The sequence below is a fragment of the Lates calcarifer genome, linkage group LG7_2, assembly GCF_001640805.2.
Source record: "Lates calcarifer isolate ASB-BC8 linkage group LG7_2, TLL_Latcal_v3, whole genome shotgun sequence".
In the NCBI taxonomy this organism is placed as follows: domain Eukaryota; kingdom Metazoa; phylum Chordata; class Actinopteri; family Centropomidae; genus Lates; species Lates calcarifer.
The window spans coordinates 4747298-4765351 of NC_066854.1; the positions used below are offsets into that span (position 1 = coordinate 4747298).

Consider the following 18054-nt stretch of genomic DNA (forward strand, 5'->3'; position numbering starts at 1 on the left):
GCAGGTGGTCAAAAGGCCAAAGGTCACCGTGACAGCACCAAACACATTTACGGCCACAATTCAAGAATTCACAGTCTTATTAACTGCAGCAGGACTGGTCGGTGGAGGCGTATCGATACTACGATTGATACTTTTCTGTTACTTGGTGGTTGTTAACAGAACCGCTCATGTTTTCATTATTTAACTTTGAGTGAGCAACATCTTGAGGAACGCACAGAAAACTGGAAACCGCATCCTCTCTGCCTCTTCATACTCAAACTGTAGAGTTGACTGTGTTCAGAGTTCCTGAAGCAGCAGTCATTTGTTTTTCCTGCTCAGTCTGATCTCTGTCTTCTCAGCTGTAAATCTCGCCGTCTGTCTTTTGTTTTGTTTTTTTGTATTTCTCTTCCTGCTCGGCCTCCAGACCAGCAATCTGATTGGATTTGGAGAGTTTGACGTTCAGGTAGACGCCGCTTCAATCTGTTCCCCTGCTAAACCGCTGCAGTTTAACTCAACTATACTTTACTACACTAACAGCTGTGGCTCTCCCTCCTCCAACACAAGTGTTTGTTTTATTTTTGACACTTATTAAAGCTTGAAATACAAACAGCAGTAGAGAAAATATTTGACATGCATGCAGAATGAATTTAGGACAAATAAAAGCGCCTCGGTCATGTATTGTATTTCTTTACGTGTCTGTTGCATGAAATTCACTTGTTAACATAAAATTCATGCAGAAAGATCCCCTTCATTCTTAGAACAATACTCTGGATTTACATTAGAGCTGGAGTCACTTTACTTTGTGTCTTTGTACCTAACAACCTGTCTTTTTCTCTTCTTCTCAGATGAGCGCAGACTTTCCTGACCAGAACTAAAGATGAGCTCCTCATCCTCTTGTTACCAGTGTACTCTTCATGTCTTTGTTTAATGCAGAGACTAAAGCCCCATTTGGACGGGATTAACTGTACGGGAGGAGGTGGAGAATTAAATCTTCACTGGTGGTCTTTCTGTAATGTAACCTCCATAACTCTGCTAAGAAGTCAGAAAAAGACACTTGTGTTTGATGCAGAACTTGCTTTTGGAACTTGTTTTTAACTTTTCTTCAGTATCCACAGTGATCCAGTGACAGCTGTCTGTACGCCCATGGGTTTCACTGCAGACAGGAGATGATCGCAGCTAATTCTGCATACTTAGAATAAAAATATGTGAATAAATGTATATGCTGTGATTACTGCAGGTATGGGTGGGTGGGCCAGGTATTGTTAAAACTAGCCCACCTCCTCTAAAAAAGATCCAGTCCACATGGAGCTGAAGTCGGGTTTAGACGGGATCTGTCACTTTATTTTTGTACATACATCTGTTTTTATTAAGTCCATAATACTCCCTGCTGTAAAACAGTGAAAATAAAGAATATGATTCTGCGTGCCTCCTTAAATTTGCCATAAAATCACATTGATTAATTGGACATTGTGTATTTGAGTCTGCAAAAACATCTTATTGTGTGGAGGTGACTTTAGACTAAACAAACATGGCGGATGACAGCGGACCCCCCCATTTTTAAACTTTATTCATCATGAATTCATCATGAAAACAACAACGTGTCAGATTGACTATCGATCCGTTCCAAATGACAGCCAATACAGCGGCATGCTCGGATTTCCTCGAGTCTCCTCCCACACACACAACAGGATTTCTGACCGTAAATACCCTAATAAACACGTGTAACATTTGTCAGAGCGGCCGGGGAGCGTAAAATCATTCTTAATCCACCTGAAACCACAGGAAACTCCGGCAGGATCACCGTTAGAGCCATCATAGCGCCACATTATTGTTCAAGGATTTTTACTAAAGATATTCGCTTTCAGGGTCAATAAAATGAAATTAAACCCATATCCTACCTAACCTTACTGATAGCAATGTAAAGATGAAACACTAGGGGGCGCAAACGAAAAGCAGAGTTTGACTAAGTTGAACAAACACCTGTCAGCGCCGTGACACCAGAGTGTTGTATGGAGCGGGTTGAAGCAACAGAGAGGGAACAGGAATATTTCATCATAAAGATCGTTTCTCAGCACGTTTTCATTCAAATAAAACATTCTGACCATCACAACTGAATCTGATTTAATCATTCCAACCCTCACATAACTTTTGTTGTGATCTGGCGTTATATAAACTGAGATTGTGGTTAGGGTTAGGGTTAGGGGTGCGGGGGTGCGGGGTGGGGGTTGCACGGGAGGGGGAAGAGGGAAGAGGGGGTGGGGGGTTCTTTTATTTTATTTTTTAACTTTCAGGCTGTGGAGACGCTCAAAGAAAAGTTGGCCCATAAACTCATAGCAATCATTTTTAATTGAAAACAGCTGCAGCTTTCTTCTGATTTCTCTGATGATGTCAAGTCAATATTTATTTATACAGCGTCAAATCATAACAGACGTCATGTCGAGGCGCTGTACACACAGAGCAGGTTTACACCGTGCTCTTTATATTATAATATTTATAAGGAGACCCAACAATTCAAACCATGAGCAAGCGTGGTGTGTTCATGAAACGGTCAAAGACTTTAAAGTGGGGATGAAGTCAGTCAGAGTATTACAAGAAACACAGAGCCTTCGGCAGCTCAACACAAACTAAGGTGGAGATCACCTGAAACCCCCCTCTGTTCTCTACTTGACTTGGTACAGTCCAGTCAGACACTTTGTCAGATTTGAGCGACAACCTCCGAGTGTCGTTTGAATCAAGAGAAATACGTGACAAAGTGTTAAATGCAACACAAATATAAAACAAACTGACTGTTCTGCAAACGTCTGTGGATTTATATGTTGTCCGCAGCAGTTCACACAATAAAACATCGATCTTATAGTGATTTATTCACGGGACATTTTGTTTGGGGGAATCACACACGTGTCAGAAACGGGATTCGATTCCCGTGAGACCTGCACAGAGTGAGGTCCAGCCGCCCCCCTCCTCTCCCCAGTGCACTGCCCCCCTCCCCCCACGCTCTCGTCTATATAAGGCGCGCCGGAAACAGCGACTTCCTCTTTGACACCCGGCGCGCGCAGACGGAGCCACCGAGAACTGCTGCACGTGGTACAAACATTTGGTAACTCTCGCTTAAAATATCCACGCATTTATCACATTTTCTGCGTTTTTACTGTTGTCGGTGCAGTTATTAAATGGTTATCTTTCAATTTAAGTGTAAACGTGAGTCTTTTGTTGGCTTACTTTGCAGATTTTGACTAATGCTAGAATCCTTGCAGATTTCAACTCCTGCTAGAATCATAGCCTAACCTAACTACATCTGTTTCTTCTCTGTGTTTTCCAGAAACGGGAGGTGAGGAGATACACTCGTGTCTGCGCTGCTGTTTGTTTGGACCTTGTTATTTAACCTTTGTTGCATCCATTCACAAGTGTATCTCTGCACCTTTTGTTGCTGCTAGTTCTGCTGTAGCATTGTAATGCTAATGTTAATGCTAACGTTAAAGCTAATGCTAATGTTAAAGTTAAAGCTAATGTTAAAGCTAATGCTAAAGTTAAAGCTAATGTTAATGTTAAAGTTAAAGCTAATGTTAAAGCTAATGCTAATGTTAATGTTAAAGTTAAAGCTAATGCTAAAGTTAAAGTTAAAGCTAATGTTAAAGTTAAAGCTAATGTTAAAGTTAAAGCTAATGCTAAAGTTAAAGCTAATGCTAAAGTTAATAGTTAACAGTGTAAAACTGCACTAACAACAATAAAAATGCAGAAAATGTGATAAATGTGTGGATATTTTAAGTAAGAGTTACCAAATGTTTGTTCCATGTGCTCCAGTTCTTGCTGGCTAAAAAGTTTCAAAAGCACCTCGTATGCACAAGCATGTCCTATAAAACCAATAAGTCACTCCCTCCCTTCCTCCTGCCCCACCCCCCTCTGGCTCCTCCTACCTGCCCCTCCCCCTGACTCCTCCTACCTCCTCTGGCTCCTCCTACCTGCCCCTCCCCCTGACTCCTCCTACCTACTCTGGCTCCTCCTACCTGCCCCTCCCCCTGACTCCTCCTACCTACTCTGGCTCCTCCTACCTGCCCCTCCCCCTGACTCCTCCTACCTACTCTAGCTCCTCCTACCTGCCCCTCCCCCTGACTCCTCCTACCTACTCTAGCTCCTCCTACCTGCCCCTCCTCCTACCTAGCCCCACCCCCTCTAGCTCCTCCTACCTAGCCCCACCCCCCTCTAGCTCCTCCTACCTAGCCCCCCCCACCTGATCTAGCCCCTCCCCCCAGCTACCTCCCCCCCCGAACTAAATTATCCTCTCCTGCTACCCCCTAACCCAGACGCTGGCAGTGAAGGGGATTCGAACCGGCCTCTCCCAGACCAGTCGACCATCCGGCCGCTGACGAACCCACTGCACCACCGTGCATCTGATATGAACAGAGCTCCGGGCGTATTTGACATCTTCATTTTGGCTGTTGAAAGTGAAAAACTCTTTGTCTCAACCAAGACTTGAACCTGCAACCTCTTGGTTCTCAATCACAACCTCTTGCCTGCAGACAAATCCACTGCACCACTGAGGATCTGATGTGACTAATGCTCGTGGCGCATTTGGCTTCTTCATTTTGGCAGTTGAAAGTGAAAAACTCTTTGTCTCAATCAAGAATTGAACTCACCAACTCTTGATTCCCAGTCCATCTCCTTAACCACTGACCTACAGGGTGAGACACCTGAGCTTCTTTTTTCAAGCATTTCACTCTGTGATCTGCACACCAGCCTTCAAAAACTCACTGCCTCAACCAAGAATTGAACTCATGACTCTTGAGACCCAGTCCATCTCCTTAACCACTGACCTATGTGGTGAGACACCTGAACTCCTTTTTTCAAGCATTTCACTCTGTGATCTGCACACCAGCCTTCAAAAACTCACTGCCTCAACCAAGAATTGAACTCACGACTCTTGAACATGAGTCAGTGTTCTACCAGTTTGCGCCATCTTGTCAGACAGTGGAGGACTCTTTCTTTAAGCATTTCAGCCTTTCTTTTGCACACCAGTCTTCAAAAACTCTTTGACGCAAGCAAGAATTGAACTCACCAACTCTTGAGAACCAGTCCATCTCCTTAACCACTGACCTATGTGGTGAGACACCTGAGCTTCTTTTTTCAAGCATTTCACTCTGTGATCTGCACACCAGCCTTCAAAAACTCACTGCCTCAAGCAAGAATTGAACTCACGACTCTTGAACACGAGTCAGTGTTCTACCAGTCTGCGCCATCTTGTCAGACAGCTGAGACACATTTCTTTGAGCCTTTCAGTGTTTACTTTGAGTGCTGGGCATCAAAACTCTGCAGCCTCTGACCCAAGACCTCAAAACCAGAGGAACCGATAACTCTGAACTTCAGTGTCGGTGTGAGCTATAAGGCGACGTGTTGATCAGAGGCTTTTGTCAGACTTTGATTCAAAAATCTCTGCTTGTACGACCCACAACTGAGTCAAATCCACATCCTCAGAACCTAAAGGTTCAGCTATCTCATCAGACCCTTCACACTTATTTCCTGGAGCCTTTGGGAGTTTACAGAGGGTCCTGGACTTCATCAAAATCCGCCACAACTCAAACCCAAGAACTTCAGAGGGGTCATTCCATATCAGATCAGAAAAGGTTGCTGCAGCACCATCTCTGATTTTGTTCAGACATTGACATGAACAGGTCCAGAAAACAAGGCCTGTACACAGCCCACGTTTTCATGTTTTCAGCCTTTGATATTATTCTGTTTTTATAACCTGACAAACACCTTATCTGAGAAGTCATGTTTGGACATTAAGACCTAGTACTATTATCACTGTCTCAGGGAAAAGAGGGAGAGTCTGAACTCAGCTCTGAGAGGGTTTCAGAAGGAGCACTGACTTACAGGGCCTGTGTCCACCAGAGGGCGCTAATTCTACTCTTCACAACAAGGCTGCACAGTTGCACACAACAAAACCAATTAACAAATGATTCTATTTAAAACAATGAGGAAAACTTAAACTAACAGTGACGTGTAATCAGTAAAATCAGCAGTGTAGCTGAGGCCATGAGGGAAGAAGTGTTTGTGTGGTGTTGTTTGATCCAGAAACACAAACCAAAGCCAGTGGGTGTGTCTCAGGGAGAAGAGGGAGAGTCTGAACTCAGCTCTGAGAGGGTTTCAGAAGGAGCACTGACATACAGGGTCTGTGTCCACCAGAGGGTGCTGATGAGCTCAGGTGCTCATGACCATGCTCACCTCCAGTACCTGCAAAGAAAGCAGCCACACTGCAAGTGACAGGCACACAGGGCAGAGAGACAACACAGCGATCTTACAAAGTTTGGTGAAGCTAGGAATAAAACTTATCAGGATGTTAATGCCCAGACATGGCTTCTCAGATAAGGTGACTTTGAGAGGGTAAAAATAAAAAATATCAAGAGCTAAAAACATATCACAGCATTAGATTTGAACTAAAGTTTCACCAAAACTGATAAGATGGAAGACAAACAAGACTCAACATGACTGAACCATTAAAGGTTTGTACTGCCTGACCATCTCTTTGTACCTGCACGATATCAATCCTTAGTTTTTCCAACTCAATTGCTTGGTGAGGTGGAGAAGGGAGAGGAGGGAGAGGAGGGAGAGGGGACTTGGGTTGTACCAAGTTGGGCAGTGCAGAGTTCAGGGGGCGGGGTTTGAAATCACAGAAACTCTTCAAGCCACTGAGTCAAGCTACTGCTGAGGGAGAAACACAAACCAAAGCCAGTGGGTGTGTCTCAGGGAGAAGAGGGAGAGTCTGAACTCAGCTCTGAGAGGGTTTCAGAAGGAGCACTGACATACAGGGTCTGTGTCCACCAGAGGGCGCTGATGAGCTCAGGTGCTGATGGCCCTCTGCCATGCTCACCTGCAGTATCTGCAAAGCTTTTAAAAGCCTTATTTCAGGGAATCAAACACCGTATAGACAAAGAACAAACTAAATCTGAGACAGTGCAGCAACCACTCTCTTGGATTGAAACATCTGTGGACGTCAGATGTTTGGATCTGAACCAACAGCCTGTTTAAAGGGCTGCTCCTCATCAAGCCCCTGGGTCACAAAGGTCAAGAGGTTCTCAGTCTGTATTTTGGAGCGTCATTTCTCAGACTCCAGTCTTACTGGTGGGGTTTAGGCTTCAAGCCAGATTCATGTACTGTATTTTGGTTCAAATCAGCAATTAAATTCTGTTTTATAAATCTGGACTAGTTGCCTCAACAAAAGAATTAGATCCACAGCCATTCTTTAATTACCAGCAGCTGATATTCAGTCATTTTGCAGATATAATAACCGTTAAAGGTTTGTACTGCCTGACCATCTCTTTGTACCTGCACAATATCAATCCTTAGTTTTTCCAACTGGATTGCTGGATGAGGTGGAGGAGGGAGAGGAGGGAGAGGAGGGAGAGGGGACTTGGGTTGTACCAAGTTGGGCAGTGCAGAGTTCAGGGGGCGGGGTTTGAAGTCACAGAAACTCTTCAAGCCACTGAGTCAAGCTACTGCTGAAGGAGAAACACAAACCAAAGCCAGTGGGTGTGTCTCAGGGAGAAGAGGGAGAGTCTGAATTCAGCTCTGAGAGGGTTTCAGAAGGAGCACTGACATACAGGGTCTGTGTCCACCAGAGGGTGCTGATGAGCTCAGGTGCTCATGACCATGCTCACCTCCAGTATCTGCAAAGAAAGCAGCCACACTGCAAGTGACAGGCACACAGGGCAGAGAGACAACACAGCGATCTTACAAAGTTTGGTGAAGCTAGGAATAAAACTTGTCAGGATGTTAATGCCCAGACATGGCTTCTCAGATAAGGTGACTTTGAGAGGGTAAAAATAAAAAATATCAAGAGCTAAAAACATATCACAGCATTAGATTTGAACTAAAGTTTCACCAAAACTGATAAGATGAAAGACAAACATGTTCTCAACATGACTGAACCATTAAAGGTTTGTACTGCCTGACCATCTCTTTGTACCTGCACAATATCAATCCTTAGTTTTTCCAACTGGATTGCTGGATGAGGTGGAGGAGGGAGAGGAGGGAGAGGAGGGAGAGGGGACTTGGGTTGTACCAAGTTGGGCAGTGCAGAGTTCAGGGGGCGGGGTTTGAAGTCACAGAAACTCTTCAAGCCACTGAGTCAAGCTACTGCTGAGGGAGAAACACAAACCAAAGCCAGTGGGTGTGTCTCAGGGAGAAGAGGGAGAGTCTGAACTCAGCTCTGAGAGGGTTTCAGAAGGAGCACTGACATACAGGGTCTGTGTCCACCAGAGGGCGCTGATGAGCTCAGGTGCTGATGGCCCTCTGCCATGCTCACCTGCAGTACCTGCAAAGCTTTTAAAAGCCTTATTTCAGGGAATCAAACACCGTATAGACAAAGAACAAACTAAATCTGAGACAGTGCAGCAACCACTCTCTTGGACTGAAACATCTGTGGACGTCAGATGTTTGGATCTGAACCAACAGCCTGTTTAAAGGGCTGCTCCTCATCAAGCCCCTGGGTCACAAAGGTCAAGAGGTTCTCAGTCTGTATTTTGGAGCATCATTTCTCAGACTCCAGTCTTACTGGTGGGGTTTAGGCTTCAAGCCAGATTCATGTACTGTATTTTGGTTCAAATCAGCAATGAAATTCTGTTTTATAAATCTGGACTAGTTGCCTCAACAAAAGAATTAGATCCACAGCCATTCTTTAATTACCAGCAGCTGATATTCAGTCATTTTGCAGATATAATAACCGTTAAAGGTTTGTACTGCCTGACCATCTCTTTGTACCTGCACAATATCAATCCTTAGTTTTTCCAACTGGATTGCTGGATGAGGTGGAGGAGGGAGAGGAGGGAGAGGGGACTTGGGTTGTACCAAGTTGGGCAGTGCAGAGTTCAGGGGGCGGGGTTTGAAGTCACAGAAACTCTTCAAGCCACTGAGTCAAGCTACTGCTGAGGGAGAAACACAAACCAAAGCCAGTGGGTGTGTCTCAGGGAGAAGAGGGAGAGTCTGAACTCAGCTCTGAGAGGGTTTCAGAAGGAGCACTGACATACAGGGTCTGTGTCCACCAGAGGGTGCTGATGAGCTCAGGTGCTCATGACCATGCTCACCTCCAGTATCTGCAAAGAAAGCAGCCACACTGCAAGTGACAGGCACACAGGGCAGAGAGACAACACAGCGATCTTACAAAGTTTGGTGAAGCTAGGAATAAAACTTGTCAGGATGTTAATGCCCAGACATGGCTTCTCAGATCAGGTGACTTTGAGAGGGTAAAAATAAAAAATATCAAGAGCTAAAAACATATCACAGCATTAGATTTGAACTAAAGTTTCACCAAAACTGATAAGATGGAAGACAAACATGTTCTCAACATGACTGAACCATTAAAGGTTTGTACTGCCTGACCATCTCTTTGTACCTGCACAATATCAATCCTTAGTTTTTCCAACTCAATTGCTTGGTGAGGTGGAGAAGGGAGAGGAGGGAGAGGAGGGAGAGGAGGGAGAGGGGACTTGGGTTGTACCAAGTTGGGCAGTGCAGAGTTCAGGGGGCGGGGTTTGAAATCACAGAAACTCTTCAAGCCACTGAGTCAAGCTACTGCTGAAGGAGAAACACAAACCAAAGCCAGTGGGTGTGTCTCAGGGAGAAGAGGAAGAGTCTGAACTCAGCTCTGAGAGGGTTTCAGAAGGAGCACTGACATACAGGGTCTGTGTCCACCAGAGGGCGCTGATGAGCTCAGGTGCTGATGGCCCTCTGCCATGCTCACCTGCAGTACCTGCAAAGCTTTTAAAAGCCTTATTTCAGGGAATCAAACACCGTATAGACAAAGAACAAACTAAATCTGAGACAGTGCAGCAACCACTCTCTTGGATTGAAACATCTGTGGACGTCAGATGTTTGGATCTGAACCAACAGCCTGTTTAAAGGGCTGCTCCTCATCAAGCCCCTGGGTCACAAAGGTCAAGAGGTTCTCAGTCTGTATTTTGGAGCGTCATTTCTCAGACTCCAGTCTTACTGGTGGGGTTTAGGCTTCAAGCCAGATTCATGTACTGTATTTTGGTTCAAATCAGCAATTAAATTCTGTTTTATAAATCTGGACTAGTTGCCTCAACAAAAGAATTAGATCCACAGCCATTCTTTAATTACCAGCAGCTGATATTCAGTCATTTTGCAGATATAATAACCGTTAAAGGTTTGTACTGCCTGACCATCTCTTTGTACCTGCACAATATCAATCCTTAGTTTTTCCAACTGGATTGCTGGATGAGGTGGAGGAGGGAGAGGAGGGAGAGGGGACTTGGGTTGTACCAAGTTGGGCAGTGCAGAGTTCAGGGGGCGGGGTTTGAAATCACAGAAACTCTTCAAGCCACTGAGTCAAGCTACTGCTGAAGGAGAAACACAAACCAAAGCCAGTGGGTGTGTCTCAGGGAGAAGAGGGAGAGTCTGAACTCAGCTCTGAGAGGGTTTCAGAAGGAGCACTGACATACAGGGTCTGTGTCCACCAGAGGGCGCTGATGAGCTCAGGTTCTCATGACCATGCTCACCTCCAGTACCTGCAAAGAAAGCAGCCACACTGCAAGTGACAGGCACACAGGGCAGAGAGACAACACAGCGATCTTACAAAGTTTGGTGAAGCTAGGAATAAAACTTGTCAGGATGTTAATGCCCAGACATGGCTTCTCAGATAAGGTGACTTTGAGAGGGTAAAAATAAGAACAATTTAACAAATTGTACTTAAGAACAATTTTGAGGTACCTACCTGAGTATTTCCATTGAAACTTTTGATGCTTATAGTAAATTATGCAGAGAATGCTTTCATTGAAGTAGGTGTATTTTTATTTTACTGTATTGCTATTTTGACTTCTTCCATCACTGGCTGAGAAAAAAGAAAAATACTAGTCTCCTTCACAGAACGTCAGCTTATTTTGTATTAATCTTACATATGCTGTATATAGTATATGTTAGGTACTTTACCTGCTTGTGGACTTTTGTGAGCTGCTCCAAGTTATTCTCCAGGAATGAGATCTTCTGTTTCTGGGCGATGTTGCCAAGCCCTTCCTCACAGTCCATCTCTGCACTCTAACAACAATAGTCAGAGCACAGATTCAGTGTTAAACTGGCATTTTCAGAGAGATGATGCTTAACAGAACCAAGCAAGCAGAGGAAGGTGATGTACCTTCTTAACCCGTGTGGTGAGGTCCAGAACGAAGAGTTTGCGGAGGTTGTGAAGAGTCTGCAGCTCTTTGGCCTGAAAGAACAAGAAGAAAGTGATAATGATGGTTAGTAAGTGTGGAAGACAGGCTGAGGATTGAAGGATTAAACGACACCTCCTCTCCATCTGGAACAACAGGTGAGTGCCACTCTGGTTCTCCTGCAGCAGACACAGTGGTGAGTGTGAGATTTGACCATAAACCTCTGCCCTGTGTCGCAGCTCCATCATGGGCTTCATCAGTAGGAGAGGAGAGGGAGAAGGCTGTGCTTCCTGCTCAGGTTCAGTGAGAGCAGCAGAGAGGGAGCCATCACCTTCACCTGGATCCAACACTGCTGCTTTAAACTCTGCACGGCTCGCTGACAGAACCATCCACAGTTTTCACACTCGGATTTCTCCCAAATCCTCCATTTGTTGGGTCATTGTAAATCTTCTGAGACTGAGCTGTGTTTATGGGAAGCTGTTTCTCACTCGTGCCGGCAAAATTCAATTAACGGGCAGCCGTCCCTTTACTTTGAGCACGATATCTCAGTAAGGCCTCGAGGGAATTTTAATACAAATATTCAGTTGGACTCAAAGATGAACTGATTACATGCAGGTGGTCAAAAGGCCAAAGGTCACCGTGACAGCACCAAACACATTTACGGCCACAATTCAAGAATTCACAGTCTTATTAACTGCAGCAGGACTGGTCGGTGGAGGCGTATCGATACTACGATTGATACTTTTCTGTTACTTGGTGGTTGTTAACAGAACCGCTCATGTTTTCATTATTTAACTTTGAGTGAGCAACATCTTGAGGAACGCACAGAAAACTGGAAACCGCATCCTCTCTGCCTCTTCATACTCAAACTGTAGAGTTGACTGTGTTCAGAGTTCCTGAAGCAGCAGTCATTTGTTTTTCCTGCTCAGTCTGATCTCTGTCTTCTCAGCTGTAAATCTCGCCGTCTGTCTTTTGTTTTGTTTTTTTGTATTTCTCTTCCTGCTCGGCCTCCAGACCAGCAATCTGATTGGATTTGGAGAGTTTGACGTTCAGGTAGACGCCGCTTCAATCTGTTCCCCTGCTAAACCGCTGCAGTTTAACTCAACTATACTTTACTACACTAACAGCTGTGGCTCTCCCTCCTCCAACACAAGTGTTTGTTTTATTTTTGACACTTATTAAAGCTTGAAATACAAACAGCAGTAGAGAAAATATTTGACATGCATGCAGAATGAATTTAGGACAAATCTAAAGCGCCTCGGTCATGTATTGTATTTCTTTACGTGTCTGTTGCATGAAATTCACTTGTTAACATAAAATTCATGCAGAAAGATCCCCTTCATTCTTAGAACAATACTCTGGATTTACATTAGAGCTGGAGTCACTTTACTTTGTGTCTTTGTACCTAACAACCTGTCCTTTTCTTCTCAGATGAGCGCAGACTTTCCTGACCAGAACTAAAGATGAGCTCCTCATCCTCTTGTTACCAGTGTACTCTTCATGTCTTTGTTTAATGCAGAGACTAAAGCCCCATTTGGACGGGATTAACTGTACGGGAGGAGGTGGAGAATTAAATCTTCACTGTGGTCTTCTGTAATGTAACCTCCATAACTCTGCTAAGAAGTCAGAAAAAAGACACTTGTGTTTGTGCAGAACTTGCTTTTGGAACTTGTTTTTAACTTTTCTTCAGTATCACAGTGATCCAGTGACAGCTGTCTGTACGCCCATGGGTTCACTGCAGACAGGAGATGATCGCAGCTAATTCTGCATACTTAGAATAAAAATATGTGAATAAATGTATATGCTGTGATTACTGCAGGTATGGGTGGGTGGGCCAGGTATTGTTAAACTAGCCCACCTCCTCTAAAAAAGATCCAGTCCAAATGGAGTTGAAGTCGGGTTTAGACGGGATCTGTCACTTTATTTTTGTACATACATCTGTTTTTATTAAGTCCATAATACTCCCTGCTGTAAAACAGTGAAAATAAAGAATATGATTCTGCGTGCCTCCTTAAATTTGCCATAAAATCACATTGATTAATTGAACATTGTGTATTTGAGTCTGCAAAAACATCTTATTGTGTGGAGGTGACTTTAGACTAAACAAACATGGCGGATGACAGCGGACCCCCCATTTTTAAACTTTACTCATCATGAATTCATCATGAAAACAACAACGTGTCAGATTGACTATCGATCCGTTCCAAATGACAGCCAATACAGCGCATGCTCGGATTTCCTCGAGTACCCTCCCACACACACAACAGGATTTCTGACCGTAAATACCCTAATAAACACGTGTAACATTTGTCAGAGCGGCCGGGGAGCGTAAAATCATTCTTAATCCACCTGAAACCACAGGAAACTCCTGCAGGATCACCGTTAGAGCCATCATAGCGCCACATTATTGTTCAAGGATTTTTACTAAAGATATTCGCTTTCAGGGTCAATAAAATGAATTAAACCCATATCCTACCTAACCTTACTGATAGCAATGTAAAGATGAAACACTAGGGGGCGCAAACGAAAAGCAGAGTTTGACTAAGTTGAACAAACACCTGTCAGCGCCGTGACACCAGAGTGTTGTATGGAGCGGGTTGAAGCAACAGAGAGGGAACAGGAATATTTCATCATAAAGATCGTTTCTCAGCACGTTTTCATTCAAATAAAACATTCTGACCATCACAACTGAATCTGATTTAATCATTCCAACCCTCACATAACTTTTGTTGTGATCTGGCGTTATATAAACTGAGATTGTGGTTAGGGTTAGGGTTAGGGGTGCGGGGGTGCGGGGTGGGGGTTGCACGGGAGGGGGAAGAGGGAAGAGGGGTGGGGGGTTATTTTATTTTATTTTTTAACTTTCAGGCTGTGGAGACGCTCAAAGAAAAGTTGGCCCATAAACTCATAGCAATCATTTTTAATTGAAAACAGCTGCAGCTTTCTTCTGATTTCTCTGATGATGTCAAGTCAATATTTATTTATACAGCGTCAAATCATAACAGACGTCATGTCGAGGCGCTGTACACACAGAGCAGGTTTACACCGTGCTCTTTATATTATAATATTTATAAGGAGACCCAACAATTCAAACCATGAGCAAGCGTGGTGTGTTCATGAAACGGTCAAAGACTTTAAAGTGGGGATGAAGTCAGTCAGAGTATTACAAGAAACACAGAGCCTTCGGCAGCTCAACACAAACTAAGGTGGAGATCACCTGAAACCCCCCTCTGTTCTCTACTTGACTTGGTACAGTCCAGTCCACGCTCTCGTCTATATAAGGCGCGCCGGAAACAGCGACTTCCTCTTTGACACCCGGCGCGCGCAGACGGAGCCAGCGAGAACTGCTGCACGTGGTACAAACATTTGGTAACTCTCGCTTAAAATATCCACGCATTTATCACATTTTCTGCGTTTTTACTGTTGTCGGTGCAGTTATTAAATGGTTATCTTTCAATTTAAGTGTAAACGTGAGTCTTTTGTTGGCTTACTTTGCAGATTTTGACTAATGCTAGAATCCTTGCAGTTTTCAACTCCTGCTAGAATCATAGCCTAACCTAACTACATCTGTTTCTTCTCTGTGTTTTACAGAAACGGGAGGTGAGGAGATACACTCGTGTCTGCGCTGCTGTTTGTTTGGACCTTGTTATTTAACCTCTGTTGCATCCATTCACAAGTGTATCTCTGCACCTTTTGTTGCTGCTAGTTCTGCTGTAGCATTGTAATGCTAATGTTAATACTAACGTTAAAGCTAATGCTAATGTTAAAGTTAAAGCTAATGCTAAAGTTAAAGCTAACGTTAATGTTAAAGCTAATGCTAAAGTTAAAGCTAATGTTAATGTTAAAGTTAAAGCTAATGCTAAAGTTAAAGCTAATGTTAATGTTAAAGCTAAAGCTAATGCTAAAGTTAAAGCTAATGTTAATGTTAAAGCTAAAGTTAATGCTAAAGTTAAAGCTAATGTTAAAGCTAATGCTAATGTTAATGTTAAAGTTAAAGCTAATGCTAATGTTAATGTTAAAGTTAAAGCTAATGCTAAAGTTAATAGTTAACAGTGTAAAACTGCACTAACAACAATAAAAATGCAGAAAATGTGATAAATGTGTGGATATTTTAAGTAAGAGTTACCAAATGTTTGTTCCATGTGCTCCAGTTCTTGCTGGCTAAAAAGTTTCAAAAGCACCTTGTACGCACAAGCATGTTCTATAAAACCAATAAGTCACTCCCTCCCTTCTTCCTGCCCCACCCCCCCTGCTGGCTCCTCCTACCTTCTTTTTTCAAGCATTTCACTCTGTGATCTGCACACCAGCCTTCAAAAACTCACTGCCTCAACCAAGAATTGATCTCACGACTCTTGAACATGAGTCAGTGTTCTACCAGTCTGCGCCATCTTGTCAGACAGTGGAGGACTCTTTCTTTAAGCATTTCAGCCTTTCTTTTGCACACCAGTCTTCAAAAACTCTTTGACGCAAGCAAGAATTGAACTCACCAACTCTTGAGAACCAGTCCATCTCCTTAACCACTGACCTATGTGGTGAGACACCTGAACTCCTTTTTTCAAGCATTTCACTCTGTGATCTGCACACCAGCCTTCAAAAACTCACTGCCTCAACCAAGAACTGAACTCACAACTCTTGAACACGAGTCAGTGTTCTACCAGTCTGCGCCATCTTGTCAGACAGCTGAGACACATTTCTTTGAGCCTTTCAGTGTTTACTTTGAGTGCTGGGCATCAAAACTCTGCAGCCTCTGACCCAAGACCTCAAAACCAGAGGAACCGATAACTCTGAACTTCAGTGTCGGTGTGAGCTATAAGGCGACGTGTTGATCAGAAGCTTTTGTCAGACTTTGATTCAAAAATCTCTGCTTGTACGACCCACAACTGAGTCAAATCCACATCCTCAGAACCTAAAGGTTCAGCTATCTCATCAGACCCTTCACACTTATTTCCTGGAGCCTTTGGGAGTTTACAGAGGGTCCTGGACTTCATCAAAATCCGCCACAACTCAAACCCAAGAACTTCAGAGAGGTCATTCCATATCAGATCAGAAAAGGTTGCTGCAGCACCATCTCTAATTTTGTTCAGACATTGACATGAACAGGTCCAGAAAACAAGGCCTGTACACGGCCCACGTTTTCATGTTTTCAGCCTTTGATATTATTCTGTTTTTATAACCTGACAAACACCTTATCTGAGAAGTCATGTTTAGACATTAAGACCTAGTACTATTATCACTGTCTCAGGGAAAAGAGGGAGAGTCTGAACTCAGCTCTGAGAGGGTTTCAGAAGGAGCACTGACATACAGGGCCTGTGTCCACCAGAGGGCGCTAATTCTACTCTTCACAACAAGGCTGCACAGTTGCACACAACAAAACCAATTAACAAATGATTCTATTTAAAACAATGAGGAAAACTTAAACTAACAGTGAAGTGTAATCAGTAAAATCAGCAGTGTAGCTGAGGCCATGAGGGAAGTGTTTGTGTGGTGTTGTTTGATCCAGAAACACAAACCAAAGCCAGTGGGTGTGTCTCAGGGAGAAGAGGGAGAGTCTGAACTCAGCTCTGAGAGGGTTTCAGAAGGAGCACTGACATACAGGGCCTGTGTCCACCAGAGGGCGCTGATGAGCTCAGGTGCTCATGACCATGCTCACCTCCAGTACCTGCAAAGAAAGCAGCCACACTGCAAGTGACAGGCACACAGGGCAGAGAGACAACACAGCGATCTTACAAAGTTTGGTGAAGCTAGGAATAAAACTTGTCAGGATGTTAATGCCCAGACATGGCTTCTCAGATAAGGTGACTTTGAGAGGGTAAAAATAAAAAATATCAAGAGCTAAAAACATATCACAGCATTAGATTTGAACTAAAGTTTCACCAAAACTGATAAGATGAAAGACAAACATGTTCTCAACATGACTGAACCATTAAAGGTTTGTACTGCCTGACCATCTCTTTGTACCTGCACAATATCAATCCTTAGTTTTTCCAACTCAATTGCTTGGTGAGGTGGAGAAGGGAGAGGAGGGAGAGGAGGGAGAGGGGACTTGGGTTGTACCAAGTTGGGCAGTGCAGAGTTCAGGGGGCGGGGTTTGAAATCACAGAAACTCTTCAAGCCACTGAGTCAAGCTACTGCTGAGGGAGAAACACAAACCAAAGCCAGTGGGTGTGTCTCAGGGAGAAGAGGGAGAGTCTGAACTCAGCTCTGAGAGGGTTTCAGAAGGTGCACTGACATACAGGGTCTGTGTCCACCAGAGGGCGCTGATGAGCTCAGGTGCTCATGACCATGCTCACCTCCAGTACCTGCAAAGAAAGCAGCCACACTGCAAGTGACAGGCACACAGGGCAGAGAGACAACACAGCGATCTTACAAAGTTTGGTGAAGCTAGGAATAAAACTTGTCAGGATGTTAATGCCCAGACATGGCTTCTCAGATAAGGTGACTTTGAGAGGGTAAAAATAAGAACAATTTAACAAATTGTACTTAAGAACAATTTTGAGGTACCTACCTGAGTATTTCCATTGAAACTTTTGATGCTTATAGTAAATTATGCAGAGAATGCTTTCATTGAAGTAGGTGTATTTTTATTTTACTGTATTGCTATTTTGACTTCTTCCATCACTGGCTGAGAAAAAAGAAAAATACTAGTCTCCTTCACAGAACGTCAGCTTATTTTGTATTAATCTTACATATGCTGTATATAGTATATGTTAGGTACTTTACCTGCTTGTGGACTTTTGTGAGCTGCTCCAAGTTATTCTCCAGGAATGAGATCTTCTGTTTCTGGGCGATGTTGCCAAGCCCTTCCTCACAGTCCATCTCTGCACTCATTCATTAATTTGCATATCAAAATTTTTTTACCCTGAACCCACCCGGCACCACCCAGCTCAATGAGCTAGTGAAACTCGGACCATGTTGC

General features: G+C 43.8%; 1 protein-coding gene and 1 long non-coding RNA gene across 5 annotated transcripts in view; one reads left to right on the forward strand and one right to left on the reverse strand.

Moving 5' to 3' along the window:
- Window positions 1-18053, reverse strand: part of LOC108894888 (kinesin heavy chain-like) — a 38586-nt gene extending 20533 nt beyond the window's left edge. Inside the window, exons 1-3 of one of the 3 annotated variants that reach the window (XM_051066047.1) lie at window positions 17859-18053; window positions 11123-11194; window positions 10921-11025 (exon numbers count right to left, since the gene is read on the reverse strand). In XM_051066047.1, the coding sequence (XP_050922004.1) occupies window positions 10921-11025; window positions 11123-11194; window positions 17859-17966 (285 nt within the window). In that variant the 5' untranslated portion in view covers window positions 17967-18053. Of the gene's footprint in view, window positions 1-10225; window positions 10823-10920; window positions 11026-11122; window positions 11644-17858 lie in introns of those variants that run through there. The other 2 variants (XM_051066048.1, XM_051066046.1) reach the window with 2 other exon arrangements.
- On the forward strand, window positions 23-13140 carry LOC127139126 (uncharacterized). Of its 2 annotated transcripts, none has more exons than XR_007809064.1 (2): window positions 23-442; window positions 12570-13140. It is a non-coding gene; the product is annotated as an uncharacterized LOC127139126 (long non-coding RNA). The 2 variants fall into 2 exon arrangements; XR_007809063.1 differs by lacking the exon at window positions 23-442 and adding an exon at window positions 11731-12191.
- Window position 18054: the final 1 nt, after the last annotated feature.